The 15,700-nt window shown below is 37.6% G+C and overlaps 1 protein-coding gene across 1 annotated transcript in view; it reads right to left on the bottom strand.

Moving 5' to 3' along the window:
- Positions 1-15,700, bottom strand: part of LOC109064317 (transmembrane protein 178B) — a 72,687-nt gene that overhangs the window by 55,559 nt on the left and 1,428 nt on the right. The window contains exon 2 of the mRNA XM_042739140.1: positions 14,923-15,559. Coding sequence (XP_042595074.1) covers positions 14,923-15,304 — 382 coding nt within the window. The 5' untranslated portion in view covers positions 15,305-15,559. The remainder of the gene's footprint in view (positions 1-14,922; positions 15,560-15,700) is intronic.

Here is a 15,700-nt window from a genome sequence, read left to right as displayed (position 1 = left end):
CTGTGATTGTTGATAATTATGGGCCTGGCACTCAGAGGGAGAGTTTGCTTATAACACGCGAGAGGTTTCCTAATGTGTTTGTGTTTTGAGTGTCTTTGCAAACTGCTCTTGTTGAAAGCAAAACACACAATCAGACCAAATTAGCCGAGCACTGGCAGTCTGTCGTTTCCGATGGGCTCCACCTTAGACCGTGCCGAGCATGTGAATTTTTGCAGACTGGATCCAAATTCATCCTATTGGAAACAACCGGTGGGCTGCTTTTCGATTTCATCTGTGCTTTGATTTTCCTGGGTTTCCGCCTACGCTGTCTCTAGATTAAATTGTCTGAATTTTCATGTTTCTGGGAGCATTTTGTAAACTGTAATTCTTGCAGTGAACCTCATTAACATTGTTCCTATCATCCTTGTTAGTTTTTGTTACGTGTCCTTGATCCGCTCAATATTATATTAAAACTATGAATAATGCTGCCGTTACAAGTGGTTGTGTGCCTGTTTATGTAAGTGTGTTTTTCCACATGTATATATGCATGGAGAGCCACAGAGCCATGATAGAGAGCCCAGGGGAAGTCAATTACCCAGAAAGCCTCCTGCTGCAGCCAGTCTCAGAGCGATACCAGCAGTCAGACAGTTTTCAGCTTCTCCCCTCCTCACACCAGTGGAGAGAGAACCGCCACTGTGGCAGCCTGCAAAACTGCACCCTCTTCCGCTCCCAGTTGATCTCACTGGCGGTGCAATGACAGAGTGAAAGCTGCCGGTTTATCGGTCGCAGTGCTGATTTTGTAGTTGGCAGTGGGGGGAATGATTTAATTACTAAAGTTGTGAGCCAATGGTGCTAGTAGAGTTGACACATTAACACTCAAATTACTGTTTTTTGGTGGTGGTGGTTTTGTAGTTGGCAGTGGGGGGAATAACAGTAATATTGTGAAATTATTACAATAAAAAACAACACCACCGCAAATAAATGCTATTTAAAAAAAAATATATATATATATATACAGTGTGTATATATATATATATATATATATATATATATATATATATATATATATATATATATATATATATATATATATATATAAACTGTAATATATATATTAGCCGCACATTGTTAACATTAAGTATTTTTAAATGTATATCGGTATTTGGTTTGTGTGTTAATCGTTTAGTTTATGTGTTTATTTGATGTGCTTAAAACAGCAAACAGCAGTAATATCCCTAAGGTGTTCACTGGAGGTTGACTGGCAGCCTTTAAATAAACAGTGATGAGGAGACTGCTGGCCCTCTGAGACTTCAGTTTGGGGTGTGTGGATGTCACTGTTTGCCCTTCTCACAAACTTCGTTATCATATATTCAATTATGTATCAGCTGGGGACCCACAGAGCAAATGAGAAAATGAGTGGATGTGACTGTTTGACTCTCTGTGGTGACATGAATATCTGAGGCATTGTGTGTATGTGTGAGATTTTTTGTTTTTTTGATATATTTAAGTTTGTGCATTCACTAAAATTTGAGTGGAATATTTTGTCAATTTGTGTTTATGTATCATTTTGAGTTTAGGTAAGGTAAACAATTAATATTATAATATGATTTTTTTTCTCTTGCAAACATGGATTAAGCTATTCAAATAATGTGTTGCTCACTGCAAATTAAGTACATTTTATTTAAACTATCTTTTTGAACTATTTTACATATTACAACATTCATTATTTTTTATATAACCACCTATATATTTCAACTGTTTCATTTATAAAAAAATTTAAAAATTATTTATGCTTCTATATTTGTATATTTTCTATATAACATAAGTGGTGTTTTCTGAGTGGTTTTAGCATGTTGCTAAGGTGTTCTAGATTGTTTCTAGGGTGTTGCTAGGTGGTTTTTATGGGGTTCTGGCTGTCGCTTTGAGGGTGAGTAAATGATAAAAGATGTTTCTTTTTTTGTGGTTACTAGTTAAAATGAGAGGTTTTGAATAATCATTAACACTAAATATGAACAAGCTTCACAAACTATCAAAGGAAGTATTTCTGCCTCTACTAGAACACGATTTTACCCTATTTAAGGATTTTAGAGTAGTGGACATATGGAGGCGGGGTTTGCACTCTCAAACTGAGGAGAAGTGAGCACCTAGCAACAGCAGCATGGCCGCCTGCCTATTACAGCCCAGCGAGTTAATGGCAGCTCCCTGAGGCAAGAGAGAATTTTATCTCCCTTCTCCGCGTGAGTATTCTCGTTTTCCACCTCCGTCTCTCCAGGTAAAACTGGCAACATGATGCTGTGCTCTTGATTTTTATTTAGTCCACACCTTCTACATTCCTCAACCTCTGCAGAGACATCTATCCCTCGCTGCATACGTAGTGGCGTTATTTGTGATTCCGTATCGATCCTGCTGTTTTCTTGTTCTCTGCTTGTCAGTTTGCCCTCTGGACAGCAGACCTTTGGGAATGTGAAAAAAGGTGGATGTTGAGAGTCCTCTGCTCATCTGAGCGGTCCGCTCATCGCCTGAGGCTTTCTGTCTGATAAAGGTGTGCCGAGACATCAACTCTCCACCAACTGTCTCCATGTTCCAGACGTTTCATCACATATTTGTCACTACCCTCATTTCTCTGACTGGACACATAGACATTTGTAGAGAACCTAAAATTATTATATAAGGCAAAAAATTATCATATATTATATATTATTATAAGCCTCTTAAGCTCACAAAGGCTACATTTATTTGATTAAAAAATGCAGTAAACTGTAAAAAGCTAAGCGATATTGTAAAATATTATTAGAATTATAAAAAAATAAAAAATGCAAAACTTAAAGTTTAAAAAACGGCAACACTATTTAACACAATTTAGTGACGGCAACACTAAATTGTCCAGCAGCTATTACTCCAGTCTTCAGTGTCTCATGATTCTTTCCAAAATCATAATTAGATATTCAAATACTAAAAATAAGTAAACATGATATTTTTATAAGACTTATTTTGTTAAATTACTTTTTTTGCAAATTTATTTTAAATTCTATTTTATCAGAATTCATAGCTACTTTCAAATGTCTATCAACGGAGAAAAAAGCTTTTTTTTGCCCCAGATAGTGGTGTTATGGCATCTATCAGCAGAGGCTAACTAGGTCATGCTACCTAGCTAAACCTTGACCCCTTTATAAAAGGTTTATAAAAGTGATTTCCTTGCTCTTTAATGCATGCATCTCGATTAGAGACAGTACTAGAGAAGAGTCTGGATGCTTCATTTAGATACTAGCGTTGGATTACACCACTACTGTAATCAATCAATATCATTTCTTACACATTTCTTTTTTAAAGTAGTCTGTTAGCACGGTTGATGTCTAATACATGACATAGTCACTTTTGGCCTTGAAGGGTGGATATGAGAGGCTGACAACATGCTGAATTTTACGGCTTATTTAGGTTACAGTAGCAGAAAGGGTTTGAGACCAGATTCTGGGCGCTCTATAGCTTTACTTAGAAGATCAAAGCCCCTCTGATCTTTAATAGGTAGCTATCAGGCGCTTGCTCATGTTTAAAGGGGGTATGTGGCGTGTTCTTGTGCACATTCTTCTATAAGGAAGCTTGAAATGCTAATGCATCAAAAAGAAACGTTAGAAAGCTGGCTTTACTTATCCAGCTTCCTGGTGTTGATTTATGTGGGCCTTTTTAGAGAGTGAGGAGAGATTCTTAAATGCACCCAAGTGAATAGCAAACATGGGTTTGTTGGCGAGCTTGCCCTCTGTTGATTCTTAAATGCTTTGACGTGGACCTAAAAGGTCTGTCGCAAATTCCAGGCTTTGTGTAGGAAACGAATGAATGTTTATGATTGCAACTGGCTTACACTGTTTTGGACTGAAACTGCATCCGCAAAACCATTTTACTTATGTAATTTGATGTATTTCTAAGTCAAAAATAATAAATAAAAGGCAGGATTTGATTATGTATTTATCGGGCATTGATTGGATCATGAAAATGAGGTGTTTCATTCAGAATTGGTTGAGTCCTGAATGTAAGTTTGCTTTCAGTTGTTTAGAAAATGAAATTTGGTCCAGGAATCAGGTCATATTGACTTTTTATTAGTTGGGAATAAAGATTGGGATTGGGATGTGTAGGTTAAAGGGTGATAACCAAACATGCTGGTATTTTTTGTCCATACTATGTAAGTCGATGGGACCTGAAACGGTTTAATTTCCAACATTATTCAAAATATATTATTTCGTGTTCCACAGAAGGAAGTCGTACAGGTTTGGAATGACATGAGAGTGAGTAAATGATGACAAAGCTATACATTTTGAGTAGACTATCTTTTTGAACGTCAAGTTCACCTTTAAGATTATCAAAATAATGCACATTGTTGACATAGCCTACACTTTATTATGATAACTTTAACAGGTATGAAATTACTGTGCTAATTATACGCAAGATTTTAGAAACGCCGCATTACCTAAAATTATAGCTACTGGTCAACATTAACCAATTGCCAATTTGGCATAAGTGAGTTCAGCCAAAATGGAAAGCTGTTTGAGAAGCAGAGCAAGTTATTAGATATTGATTGATGATTGCAAAGACAAACTTTTTTTTTCTTTGCAATAACGTCAACTGATGGATTGTGCACTGTAAGCCCAGGAACATGTATTTAGAATGTTAATAGCATCAGTTCTGATGTCTCGTTTACTTCAAAGTGAGACCCGATAATTAGAAAACTCAAAGTTGTATGGATGCATTTATCAAGTGCCTTACTACAGCACCAGATGCCGCAGTGGCTGAAAGAGCGTGAAAATGTGCTTACAAAGTCAAAGTGGAAGTAAATGAAGTATAAAGGAATGTTTAAACAGTGACATGGGTGGAAAATGTTTGAGCTCTATTTTGTCAACACAGCATATTAATTTGTCGGGGGCAATTTCCCACCTCGCTTCATTTTAACACCTTTTGAGCATGTGGTAACCCAATAACTATAAAGAAGCATTCATGGATAGAGGGTGCGTATGAATAGCTAATGTAGATTGTTCAGTTTTATATCATAGGACAGAAGAGATAATTGTTATTGATTGTAATCAACTATCAATTGATTATTTAAGCAGTGTGTTGTGCTTTAGCTACTATATACATATATACATACATATACACACACACAGATTTTTTGACCATTTGTCATGACTTTCAAAGTTTATTCACACATATCCACACAACATTTGTACATTAATGAAACTCACAAAAACATGTCCTGGTGACATTTCACCAGAAATGTGAGTAATTTCTCAGTAACATAATGTATTTGTTTTTATTTCATGTTTGATTCAGTTCTTATTACTTTCTCAATAGTGATTATGTCTACTCTAATATTTCTGATATATTTGTTATTTCTTTTTAAATTGATTTTTTTTATTTTCTATTTTTATATTAATTTTAAATTGTATTTTTTTTTTCTGTGTTTTTCTGTATAATGAGAATGAGATTTTTTACCTTTTGGCAATAGGAGTTTTGTAGTAAAAATGTACTCTATCGTCATGGAAAAATATCATAATGGTCCTAAAATAGGCTTCATTTTCTTTTAATTTGACCCAGACATGTTCTTCACAGGTTTCATGAGATTCACCCACACAGTAAAAACATAGTAGGCAGTGTGTTTCATCTTGTAAGAAATGTTGGACAGTAGTTGACAGTATGACTTCCCATTTCTGATGTAAAGCCCTGATAGTGCAGCAAACAAAATCATACATTCAGGTAGATATTTGGCCTTTCATGAGAAAATTAAACGCACACACACACACACACATCTTTTTCCATTACTCTAGGCTCATTCTGCAAATACCAAAGCTATTAGAAAGGAGGAAGGGGAGAAAAAAGAGAGCAGAATAGCATTTGTCAGGTGTCTTCTTCACAATGCCACGACAACAGAAGCCAGAGAATTATTCCACACATCTTGACAGATGACGTCACTCAACCTTCTGCCTGTGCCTTATCTGTCGGCCTCAGAGAAGAAAGAAAAACAAACAACTGCCTCCATCCTTCACTCGCAGTGTAAAACACCTTAACACAGCTCATGCGGTCCACGGGCAAGCAGAGACACCTCACACGCCCTTCACTCGCTCGACCCAAGAGGCAGAAGCAGCTGTGTGGTTTCTCTGTGTGCCATAATTCTTGCTTTGTCGGCTTCCTGAAAGCTCTCATTCAGTCCGGCAGCTGCGGTGGACGTGGTTCTCATGAGAATCGGCCCGCTCTCTCCTATAGAGCTTTTAACAAGAGTCTTGTCTTTCTCAGGCCTGAATGGATTGCTGATTGGTGTCATTGCACCGTGAGATGAACCCCACTGAAGTCCAGCCCTTCTGATGAACCATTGATCAAACGAGAGGATGTGAGAAAGAGGGAATGAGAAAGAGGAAGGGTGTCCACCAGGAGAAGGGAGAGCTTATACATCAGAGATCAGTTCTGGATTCCAGCTTTCGCTCATTCAACCCTATTGAGACTCATCATAGCCAATAACAGGAAGTTAAGACTCAGTGGTGCAATCTGCACAATCTGCACATCCTTTAAAAAAAAAAAAAAAAAAAAAAAAAAAACATTTATGGGATTTTTTTCATTTAAATGACAAGGGTTTGACTGGGAAAAAAACAAACCGTGACGAGCATCGGGGAGAAGACTGACATGTTGATATATCAGGGCGAAGAGTTGCATTAAAATTCAGCCCACAGTTCATTGTCACCTGACATAAGGGTTTGATTGACTGTTAAGAGGAAGAGGGCATTCTGTGAGATTTTAAAAGATTGTTGATGCCCAATAGGTTGCTGCTGACCAGTGAGCCTTCTGTACGTTTCATTTCAAGGCCCATATCAAACAATGTAAATATTGAATTTAAAACACACATAAAGGTGCACATGAAATCTAGTGATATGAGCAACTAATCTCTTCACAGAACTATGATCATAACCCATAAATTGGTGCACACTGAATTATAAAATTGGCAGAAAAATAGCATTGCAATATAATTATAGTATAATTATAATAAAATATAATTATAGTAATTTGTTATATTAACTACATTATAATATAGTTATTACGAAATAGTTATCATAAATAAAATTGCAATAATAACTAGGTTAAAATAATAGCTATAATAAGTATAATTACTCGTTTTTTATTATTATTATTATTACCATTAATTAATTTATTTAAAGGGGTCATATGAAGTTGCTAAAAAGAACATTATGTTGTGTGTTTGGTGTAATGCAATGTTTATGCAGTTTAAGGTTAAAAACACATTATTTTCCACATAATGTACATTATTGTTGCTCCTCTATGCCCCACCTTTCTGAAACGTGTCGATTTTTACAAAGCTCATCGGTCTGAAAAGCGAGGTGTGCTCTGATTGGCCAGCTATCCAGTGCGTTGTGATTGGCTGAATACCTCAAGCGTGTGACGGAAATCCCCCTTACCATACTGTGATGCCGTCTCCCGGCACGGCGAGACAAAACCAATAAAACCCATTACTTTAAAACATTTACTGAAGAATTAAAACTGCATGAGATATTAAGCTCAGTTTATTTTTCTTGCTCTGTTGGCAAGTTGTTTTTTCTTGTTTTTAGCATAAATGTAACCAGATTTACTGAAGTTTGTGCTGAAAACACTTTGCCAGCAGGATGTAAAAAATGCAATCAAGATCCTCTGAAAACAAACAAGTCTTATTATGCTATTATTTTCAAAAGTTTTGCTCCTCAAGTAAATATGTCTTGTTTTAATGATGTTTGAGGAAATTTTTGCTGGTAAATAAATAAAAAAAAATCATTCAAAAAAATGAAAATGAAGATAAATTGTGTGTGCATAGAGATTATCTCATGATAATTATTGTTGTCTCTGCATATTAAAGGGATAGTTCACCCAAAAATGAAAATTACCCCCTGATTTACTCACCCTCAAGCCATGTGACCCTGGACCACAAAACCAGTCTTAAGTCACTGGGGTATATTTGTAGCAATAGCCAAAAAAAAAAAAATTTTCTTTTATGCCAAAAATCATTAGCATATTAAGTAAAGATCATGTTCCATGAAAATATTTTGTAAATTTCCTACTATAAATATATCAAAACTTAATTTCTGATTGGTAACATGAATTCATTTGGACAACTTTAAAGGCGATTTTCTCAGTATTTAGATTTTTTTGCACCGTCAGTCAAATATTGTGCTGTCCTAACAAACCATAGATCAATGGAAAGCTTATTTATTCATGTTTATGTTTAAATCTCAATTTTAAAAAAATTGACACTTAAGACTGGTTTTGTGGTCCAGGGTCACACACACACATATATACATACATACATACATACATACATACATACATATATATATATATATATATTGGTTTTGTGGTCCAGGGTCACACACACACATATATACATACATACATATATATATATATATAGCACACCCAAAATTGCACTTTATTTAACAAAAATTAGGTGTTTTGAATGTATTGGTCTTCATCTGGCACTTTTGCTTGAAAACTGATATAAGCATAATATTTCACAAGCATTGGTATTAACAGCTGAAACGTAGGTATCTTGACAACTCTACTGCTGGTAAGTTAAGGTGAAGGTTACCACGGCTTTGTTAATCATATTCGAGTGAACTAGTTTGCATTGCCAATGGTAGGTACATTGAAAACAGCCGAATAGGCAAAATTGTATTTGCATTTTACTTTTCATATCATATATCCAAATGCATGAGATTAGCCTAGACTGTTTCAGGCCTTAAAATGCACCAAGGCTTTTGGCTTTGGCATTGACCCACTCATATTGAGTGAAGATCATCCGGTGTTTATCACACTCTCCCAAATTCAATGACAAACTAATGAGCAACTGAACGGATCAATGTCTGTCTCTGTATTTCAAATGCATTACTTTTCTTTTATGGCTCAGCTTACAAAGATTCCCTGATTGATCTGCTCCAAAAAACCATTTCCCACAGACAGCAGAATCAGCCACTAAACACCACAGAGATGCTACGATTTGGGGGAAAAATAGCAGCGGGAAACATGTTTGGAAAAATTGAGCTGTTCTTGATAACTTCTTTAAAAGGAAACTCCAAATAATGAGGAGGGAGTAAAATACAATCTTTCCGGTCGTTCTTTTACCTCATTCTATCCTTCACTTCACTGCAGTGTGCAATCCTTTGGTGGTGAAATCATCAGCACTCCATTTTCTGGAGACTAATCTGCGAGCCAGAATATAAATTGGGCTGCGAGAAGGAGGGAGACGAATCGAGCAAAGGGGGAGGGGCGAGGGAAGACAGAGTGTCATTTCCTCTTGACTAACAGCCCTCGCCGTCTATTCTTTATCCCTCCACTTCTGCCTGTAATTGCACAAAGCAGCTGCATTCATCTGACTGGACGTTTTACCCACAGTTCCACTGCAGTTCTCTCACAGCTGTTCCCTGTCTTTCAGGTGCAGCTTTCCTACTGGTATTTCTTCAGCGTTTCAGCTGCCTCCAACCATCCTCCTCCACTTCCCTGCACGGCAACCCCCACGCCTCCGCTTTGTTCACCTCGCAGGGCTGATTGTGAGAGGCGACCTGTGCCAGGTTTCATCAGGGAAAACAGAAAGACAAACAACGAGGCTCACAATGACTCTAGGTCGCACAACATTCTTCAAATTCAATTCTGCGGCACGGTGCCACGTGAAACGCCGACATTTATCAGTCCCATGGAAACACAGATGGTTGTCAGCTGAATATTATAAGCAGGGCTTGTGCTTTCTAGCATTCAGGGACAAATTATAACAGCCCTACAGCATTGTGACAGGAAAATAATTATACGTTTTAATTAGGAAGAAGTATTCCGCTGGCTTATTTTCAGAGCGATTTCCAGACACGGTTCTGAAATTACAGATTTATCAAGAATTGTTTTTAAGTCAGGCTTAAACAACGTTTGCAATGTGACATTTTCAGGTCAACTGAACAATTTTTCCATAAACAATTGAGTTGATTGGAAAAAGAAGCTGTTAAATACTAGAATGGTGCCAGATCTTTGGATGGGAGAGGGTCACCATAAAAATGGAAGGGTTTGGTGACATTATCTGAAGAGAAAAGTTGCGTTTTGATACAAGACAAAGTTTATTTCGTATAGAATATTGAGCACCAGTGAACTGTGCATAAGACCAGGAATGTGCATTCAGAAAGTAAAAAAGTACATTTTTGACTTCAGTCTTAATTTAGTAGTTACACTTTAGTTTAGAGGACACTATTCGCTATTAACTAGTTGCTTATTAGCATGCTTGTTACTAGCATGTTGGCTGTTTGTTAGTATTTATAAAGCACATATCAATGCCTTATTCATATTACGATATTCTAGAACCCTTAACCCTGCCCCATACCTAAACATAACTAAAAGCTACCTTACTTGCTATCAGTAAGCAGCAAATTCTGAGTTTATTGAGGGAAAACTCTTAGTAGTGAATACGGGTTCCCTAATCCATGCTACCAAAAGAGTAATAATGCTGTAAAAGTGCAAATTGTTCTATTTTATACAAGACATTTTTGACTAAAATAGTCAAATAGACTAAAATAGGCTAATTTTTGGCAAATTTCCAGGAACAGTTTGTTTTAATTAATGATTGTTAAATTGTTGTCATGATCTTTATCATCTTTATCACTTACAAAGTTTAAAAAAAAAAACTCCTTGTAATCATCCTTCAAATGCCTTACTTATAGTTATCTATACATTTTAAAAACATTAAATATTACCTTGAAACTTAAATTACTTTTTTATGCCACTGACCTGCATCAACCCTTAATGTTCCCATTTTTCTGATGTTATTTCAAGAAGTTAATCATTTTGTTGCCGTCATAACACATATCAATCAAGATGTGTGATTTCACAGTACATTACACAGAATGTTGCATTTTGGAATGTTAAAATGTTTTAAAAATAGAATTGCACCATTTATTCCAAAAAAAGGCAGTAATAAACCCCAAAATGTCTCAGATTAGCCCACAAGCGCCACACAAAACATTAGGAAAAGCACATGTTAAATCCATTCAAGAACAACGTGGCCTTCCCGGTCGGAGAGCTTTCATGGTGTGATGAAAATGTCACTATCTTCCAACATAGTAGCCAATGATCATATTAGCATAATTTCCAACAGGAAGGGGAAAGTGATATAACTCAAGCTGTTATCAAGCAGGGTCCTAATTTCAAGTCTGTCATATCTTAAATGTACAATTGGATGTCTTATTCGAACAAAGAGAGAAATATTCTTCCCACACTAATGAGGGTGCTTTACACACTCTGAGGCCAAATCATAATCTGCTGGTCGTGGGCTGAGTCCAGGCACTCTGTCAAGTCATATTTCGCTATATGGATATTTGTTGGAAATGAAAGGCATAACAGAAAATGAAAAGGGAGGTTATTGGATACCTCATTTATTTCAGCAAAGTTCCTCCAAGGATCTTAAATGCCTCCTGGCCTTGAAAATTACTGAACGCTTTTCCCGTTCTCTACACTTTATTGAAAGTCACACCCAATTTATGTGATATAATATGCCTTGGAATAAAATCATTGTAAGGGGAAATTCAAAGCAATAAAATCTGTAGTGCACAGTCTATTCCTTGTTCCCAAGAGATGTTCCCAGCATCCCACCTCAACACCTGTGTATTTGATTAGTGCCAGTGCCCGAGTCCCAGTGCGACTTACTTTTTGAACCATGAAGGTGTGGCATCTTCCTCCCATGGCATCCAAATTAAACACTGAAAACAAGGAAGCCATATCCTTTGAGATCTCAAGTTCAATCCAATCCTTGTCTTCGCTCTAGCCTGCTAACCAAGAATAGATTTGGAGGGCCCTTCTTGTAATAAGGTGAGATTTAATGTCCAAATAATATCGTTAATATGCACAATTGAGATCCAAATGTCACACTGAAGCCTGTCCTTGATGTAAACTGAATATATATATTCTCTCACTGTCCATCTGTATTCACTCTCTGTCTCCCACGCATCCCCAAGGCCACGGTAACCTCTTAACGTTAGGTTTGTCTGTTTTAATGGTGAGAGGTTGAGTATCTCTCTTGTCACTTTTATTGTGTTCTAGGTCTAAAATGTCTTCATCATCCCTGATGGGTGTCCCGCTGGGAGGCAGGGACAGATGGTGGACAATGAGATGGGTTGGCTGTTTCTGCATGATCTCACCCTCCTCTCACACGCTCGCTCAGATAGGCTTTCTCAGTTTTCCACAAACTCCAGATACCGCCATCTTTTGCATCATTTCCTATTTCTGGTCGCCCTTTTCGTTGCTCAGATATTTGTCTTTCTGTAAACTATAAACATAAATCATTTCCTCTATGCTTCAATATGTTGCTATAATGTGGAACTTTCAAGAATTATATCAATTAAAGGAATATGCTAGCATGGTGATAATCAACTCGTAAAGTTGAAGTCATTTTGGCACCAATCGGCACAAATCGTCTAGATGGCAATTTTTCATTCTTTTTTTTTTCAAAATTAACATTATAGAGTCATCATTCAAATGGCTTACTTATATTTATCTTTGCTCATTAAGCGGTAGTCAAAGAAAGTATTTTAATTTAGATTCCAAAACATACAATAGTGAGATTAAATGGAGCATGTTTCATTTCCAATTAATGACTTTTCCCATCTTTAAGCCCTTAAGTTTTAACCCCTTATCTGTGCACGACTCTTTTGCTCTCTCATACATCATTCTTTTCCTCCTGCTCTCTTTCCCAAGAGAGGATCCTGGGTAGAGACAGAGAATAAGCTTCCACTGAGAGATGGGCGATGCCATTATAAGCACAGTCAGCACATTTCATAAAATGATGCGCTTGCAACCCAGATAATGATATCAATGATCATAAAAAAAGATATGTAACAGTAGCATTCACACATTTATTTAAGACGCATGGCTATTGACTAATATCTACCAAATAAAGCATGTGCACAGCTGTTTATCTGAACAATACAGGTTTACAACAGTTGGCTAATGACAAATTGTTCTTTACTTTTCATCATATCTAAAACACACAGGCAAACTGCGACTTGCATCATCACTCCTCACCCAAGATGAATGGCAGAGATGGTGTAGAATAACACTGCATTATTCTATCAATGTAACCCCCATCCCAAATCAGCACACAGCATGTGGCTGGCAGGTGCCCCAGGGAGTTTAATGAGCTTTTGCTGATGGTGCAACACAATCGGCTGGTACTGCACACATTCATGCAACAAACAGCACTACAGGAGCACCTCTTCGCCACAAAATCCCTCTTACGTAATCGCACACACATTAGGCACAGGAACCTGAGAAGGTGACACGATTCAAATAAGCTTGTTTTTATTTTACAGTGCGTTTTGTGTTGCTGCTTTTCCAGAACATGCACACATTTGCAAACAGAGGTTCCGCGTGTAACCGGAGAGTGTGCGAGCCACAGCAACTCTGAACAATTGTTTTGGTGTACCTTAACTGAAACACAGCCTGCGGTGTTTGGGCTAGCACAGTTTGGGGCTCAGGATCTATTTACAGATATCCTTGTGTGTGTGAAGCTATAAATATATTCATCTCATATGCCTCTAACCAGTGAGGAGTAAATTAACCTAGTTTGGTGGAAGATAATAAGGCCCAGAGTGTGAAACTAGCTATAGGGCCTTTAAGGACTCGTCACTCCAGCTAACACATGAGTGGTGAACTTGCCATTTTATTTATTGTCCATTTTATGTCAGTGCACATGAATGGGGCTGTAATGTCTTTAGTGGGCCTCCAGTTGTGAAGGCTGATGTTAGTTTGTGTATGCCTGGAGTTTATGGATGAAAAAGTTTAAGTGGTTTACTAAATATTGCACTGGATTTGCTGTTCCTAAAGGTAATACTTGTAGCAAGGTAAGTGCTTGCAGGGTAGCAAAAGAATAGTGGCAAGGTTTCAGGCTTTTCAGGCTGCCAGTTTATATTTGTTGGCTATAGATGGCTAAAAAGATGTGAGACTGACGAGACCGAACACAAATCAGTATGCAAATATTACAATGACACCATCGCTTCTGTTGCATTTTGAATGCTGAATATTCAAATATATGTGATTCACTCGGTGTACATTGAAGGGAGATTTTAAAAATTTCATCTCAAATTTGTTTAATGTACATGTTTAATAGCTGTTTTAATTAAAGGGATACTCCACCTCAAAATGAAAATTTTGTCAATCAGGTCGGACTACTTAACACGCAATCACCCTTTCACAAATGCATTCAAATAGCCTGTTTTTAGCAAATGCATTCTAATTATTTGTTTTTGTTGGTTGTTATTCAAAGTTGTAATTATTCTTAATTTTGGTTTGCTATAATCATACTCACTCAGGCTTGGAGTGTAAAAAAATAACAACCAGGTTCAACCAGCTTAATTTGCTTAATTTGGCTTTAATGCTTTTGAAATGAACTGAAAGCAGAGTATGATCTGTCTGAAATTGACCTCAACAGTATAAGCACATCAGGAGAAGATTCCTGCTCAAGGACTATTTTGTTTTAATATACATTTATCCAAAGCAACTTGCATTGCATTTACATAGCCTATACATTTTCAGTCATGTTCATGCATGACCTGAGATTAAACCCACGATTCTGGCATTTCTAGGACCTTGCATTACTGACTTTACATAGACGTTTTCCTGATCTGCAGCTGCCCAAACTCATATACTGTTAATCCTGAAAATTGCAATAATGCATATTTTAGTTATAAACTTTGAATTTAATTGTTATTTATCTGAACTAACATTAAGTTAAACTTAAAATGGAATTATTAATTTATACAATTAATTTATACAATAAACAGAAATCAGAAAAGTGTTTGCTGCCTGCATACCAGGTTTATGTGGCAACCCTGTACCAGATGTGTGAGGAATACCAATACATTGCACACTTGTAGACACAACACATCACTGTCCTACCTTTTCGAATGAGGTCCTCTATATCTTGATCAAATCCAAGCCGATGGCATCTGCTCCACAGGCCCATGTTGGTGGAGTTATACTGCCTGGTGCACTCATCGGCGGCGCTCATGGCGAACAGCTGCCTTCTGTTCCGCGCAAGCAGCAGCTTTTCCTCCCAGCGGTCCAGGCGCGAGCGGCTCGCCCGCAGAGGGAGGCTGTTGTTGGGGATGTAAATAAAGCCCGGGTCCTTCCGGCGACTGGAGAAACTTCGGCACCGCTCACGGTACCTCCGGGCGTCCGTCTCGTACCAGTGGTCGGAGCAGATAGCCACGGCCAGCATCCCGAGCGCGCAGAGGGACAGAGACAGACCGGCGTAGAGCAGCAACTTCCCAGCAGCCATGCTCGCGTTCGCTCAGAGCCGCGTCAGCACCACAACAGCTTGGAGAGCTCCTTGACGTGCACCCGCATCCCGCCGGGCACGCGGACAGAGAGAACGGACGTCAGTCGGTGCAGTGGAATTTGTTTTTGAGAGCTCGAGATGAAGCCCAGCAAATATAAACCTTATTTAACGTCCATCCGTAGCAATCCCTTTCAATTCCAGTGAATGAAACCAGACGAGACGTTCCTGTCCAGTCCTCGTTCACGCGAACCAAGCCTTTCAAAAAAAAAGGCAGAGGAAGATTTTTTTTAACCATTTTTAATAAAGATGATACAACACCCTCTAACTGAGCTTCGAATCAATGGGGTTTATTTTGTAACAGTTTTACAAAATAGACCCCATTGCGTCAGATTTCTA

This window comes from Cyprinus carpio, chromosome A4 (genome assembly GCF_018340385.1).
Source record: "Cyprinus carpio isolate SPL01 chromosome A4, ASM1834038v1, whole genome shotgun sequence".
NCBI lineage: Eukaryota > Metazoa > Chordata > Actinopteri > Cypriniformes > Cyprinidae > Cyprinus > Cyprinus carpio.
This window is presented reverse-complemented; position numbering and strand designations above follow the sequence as displayed.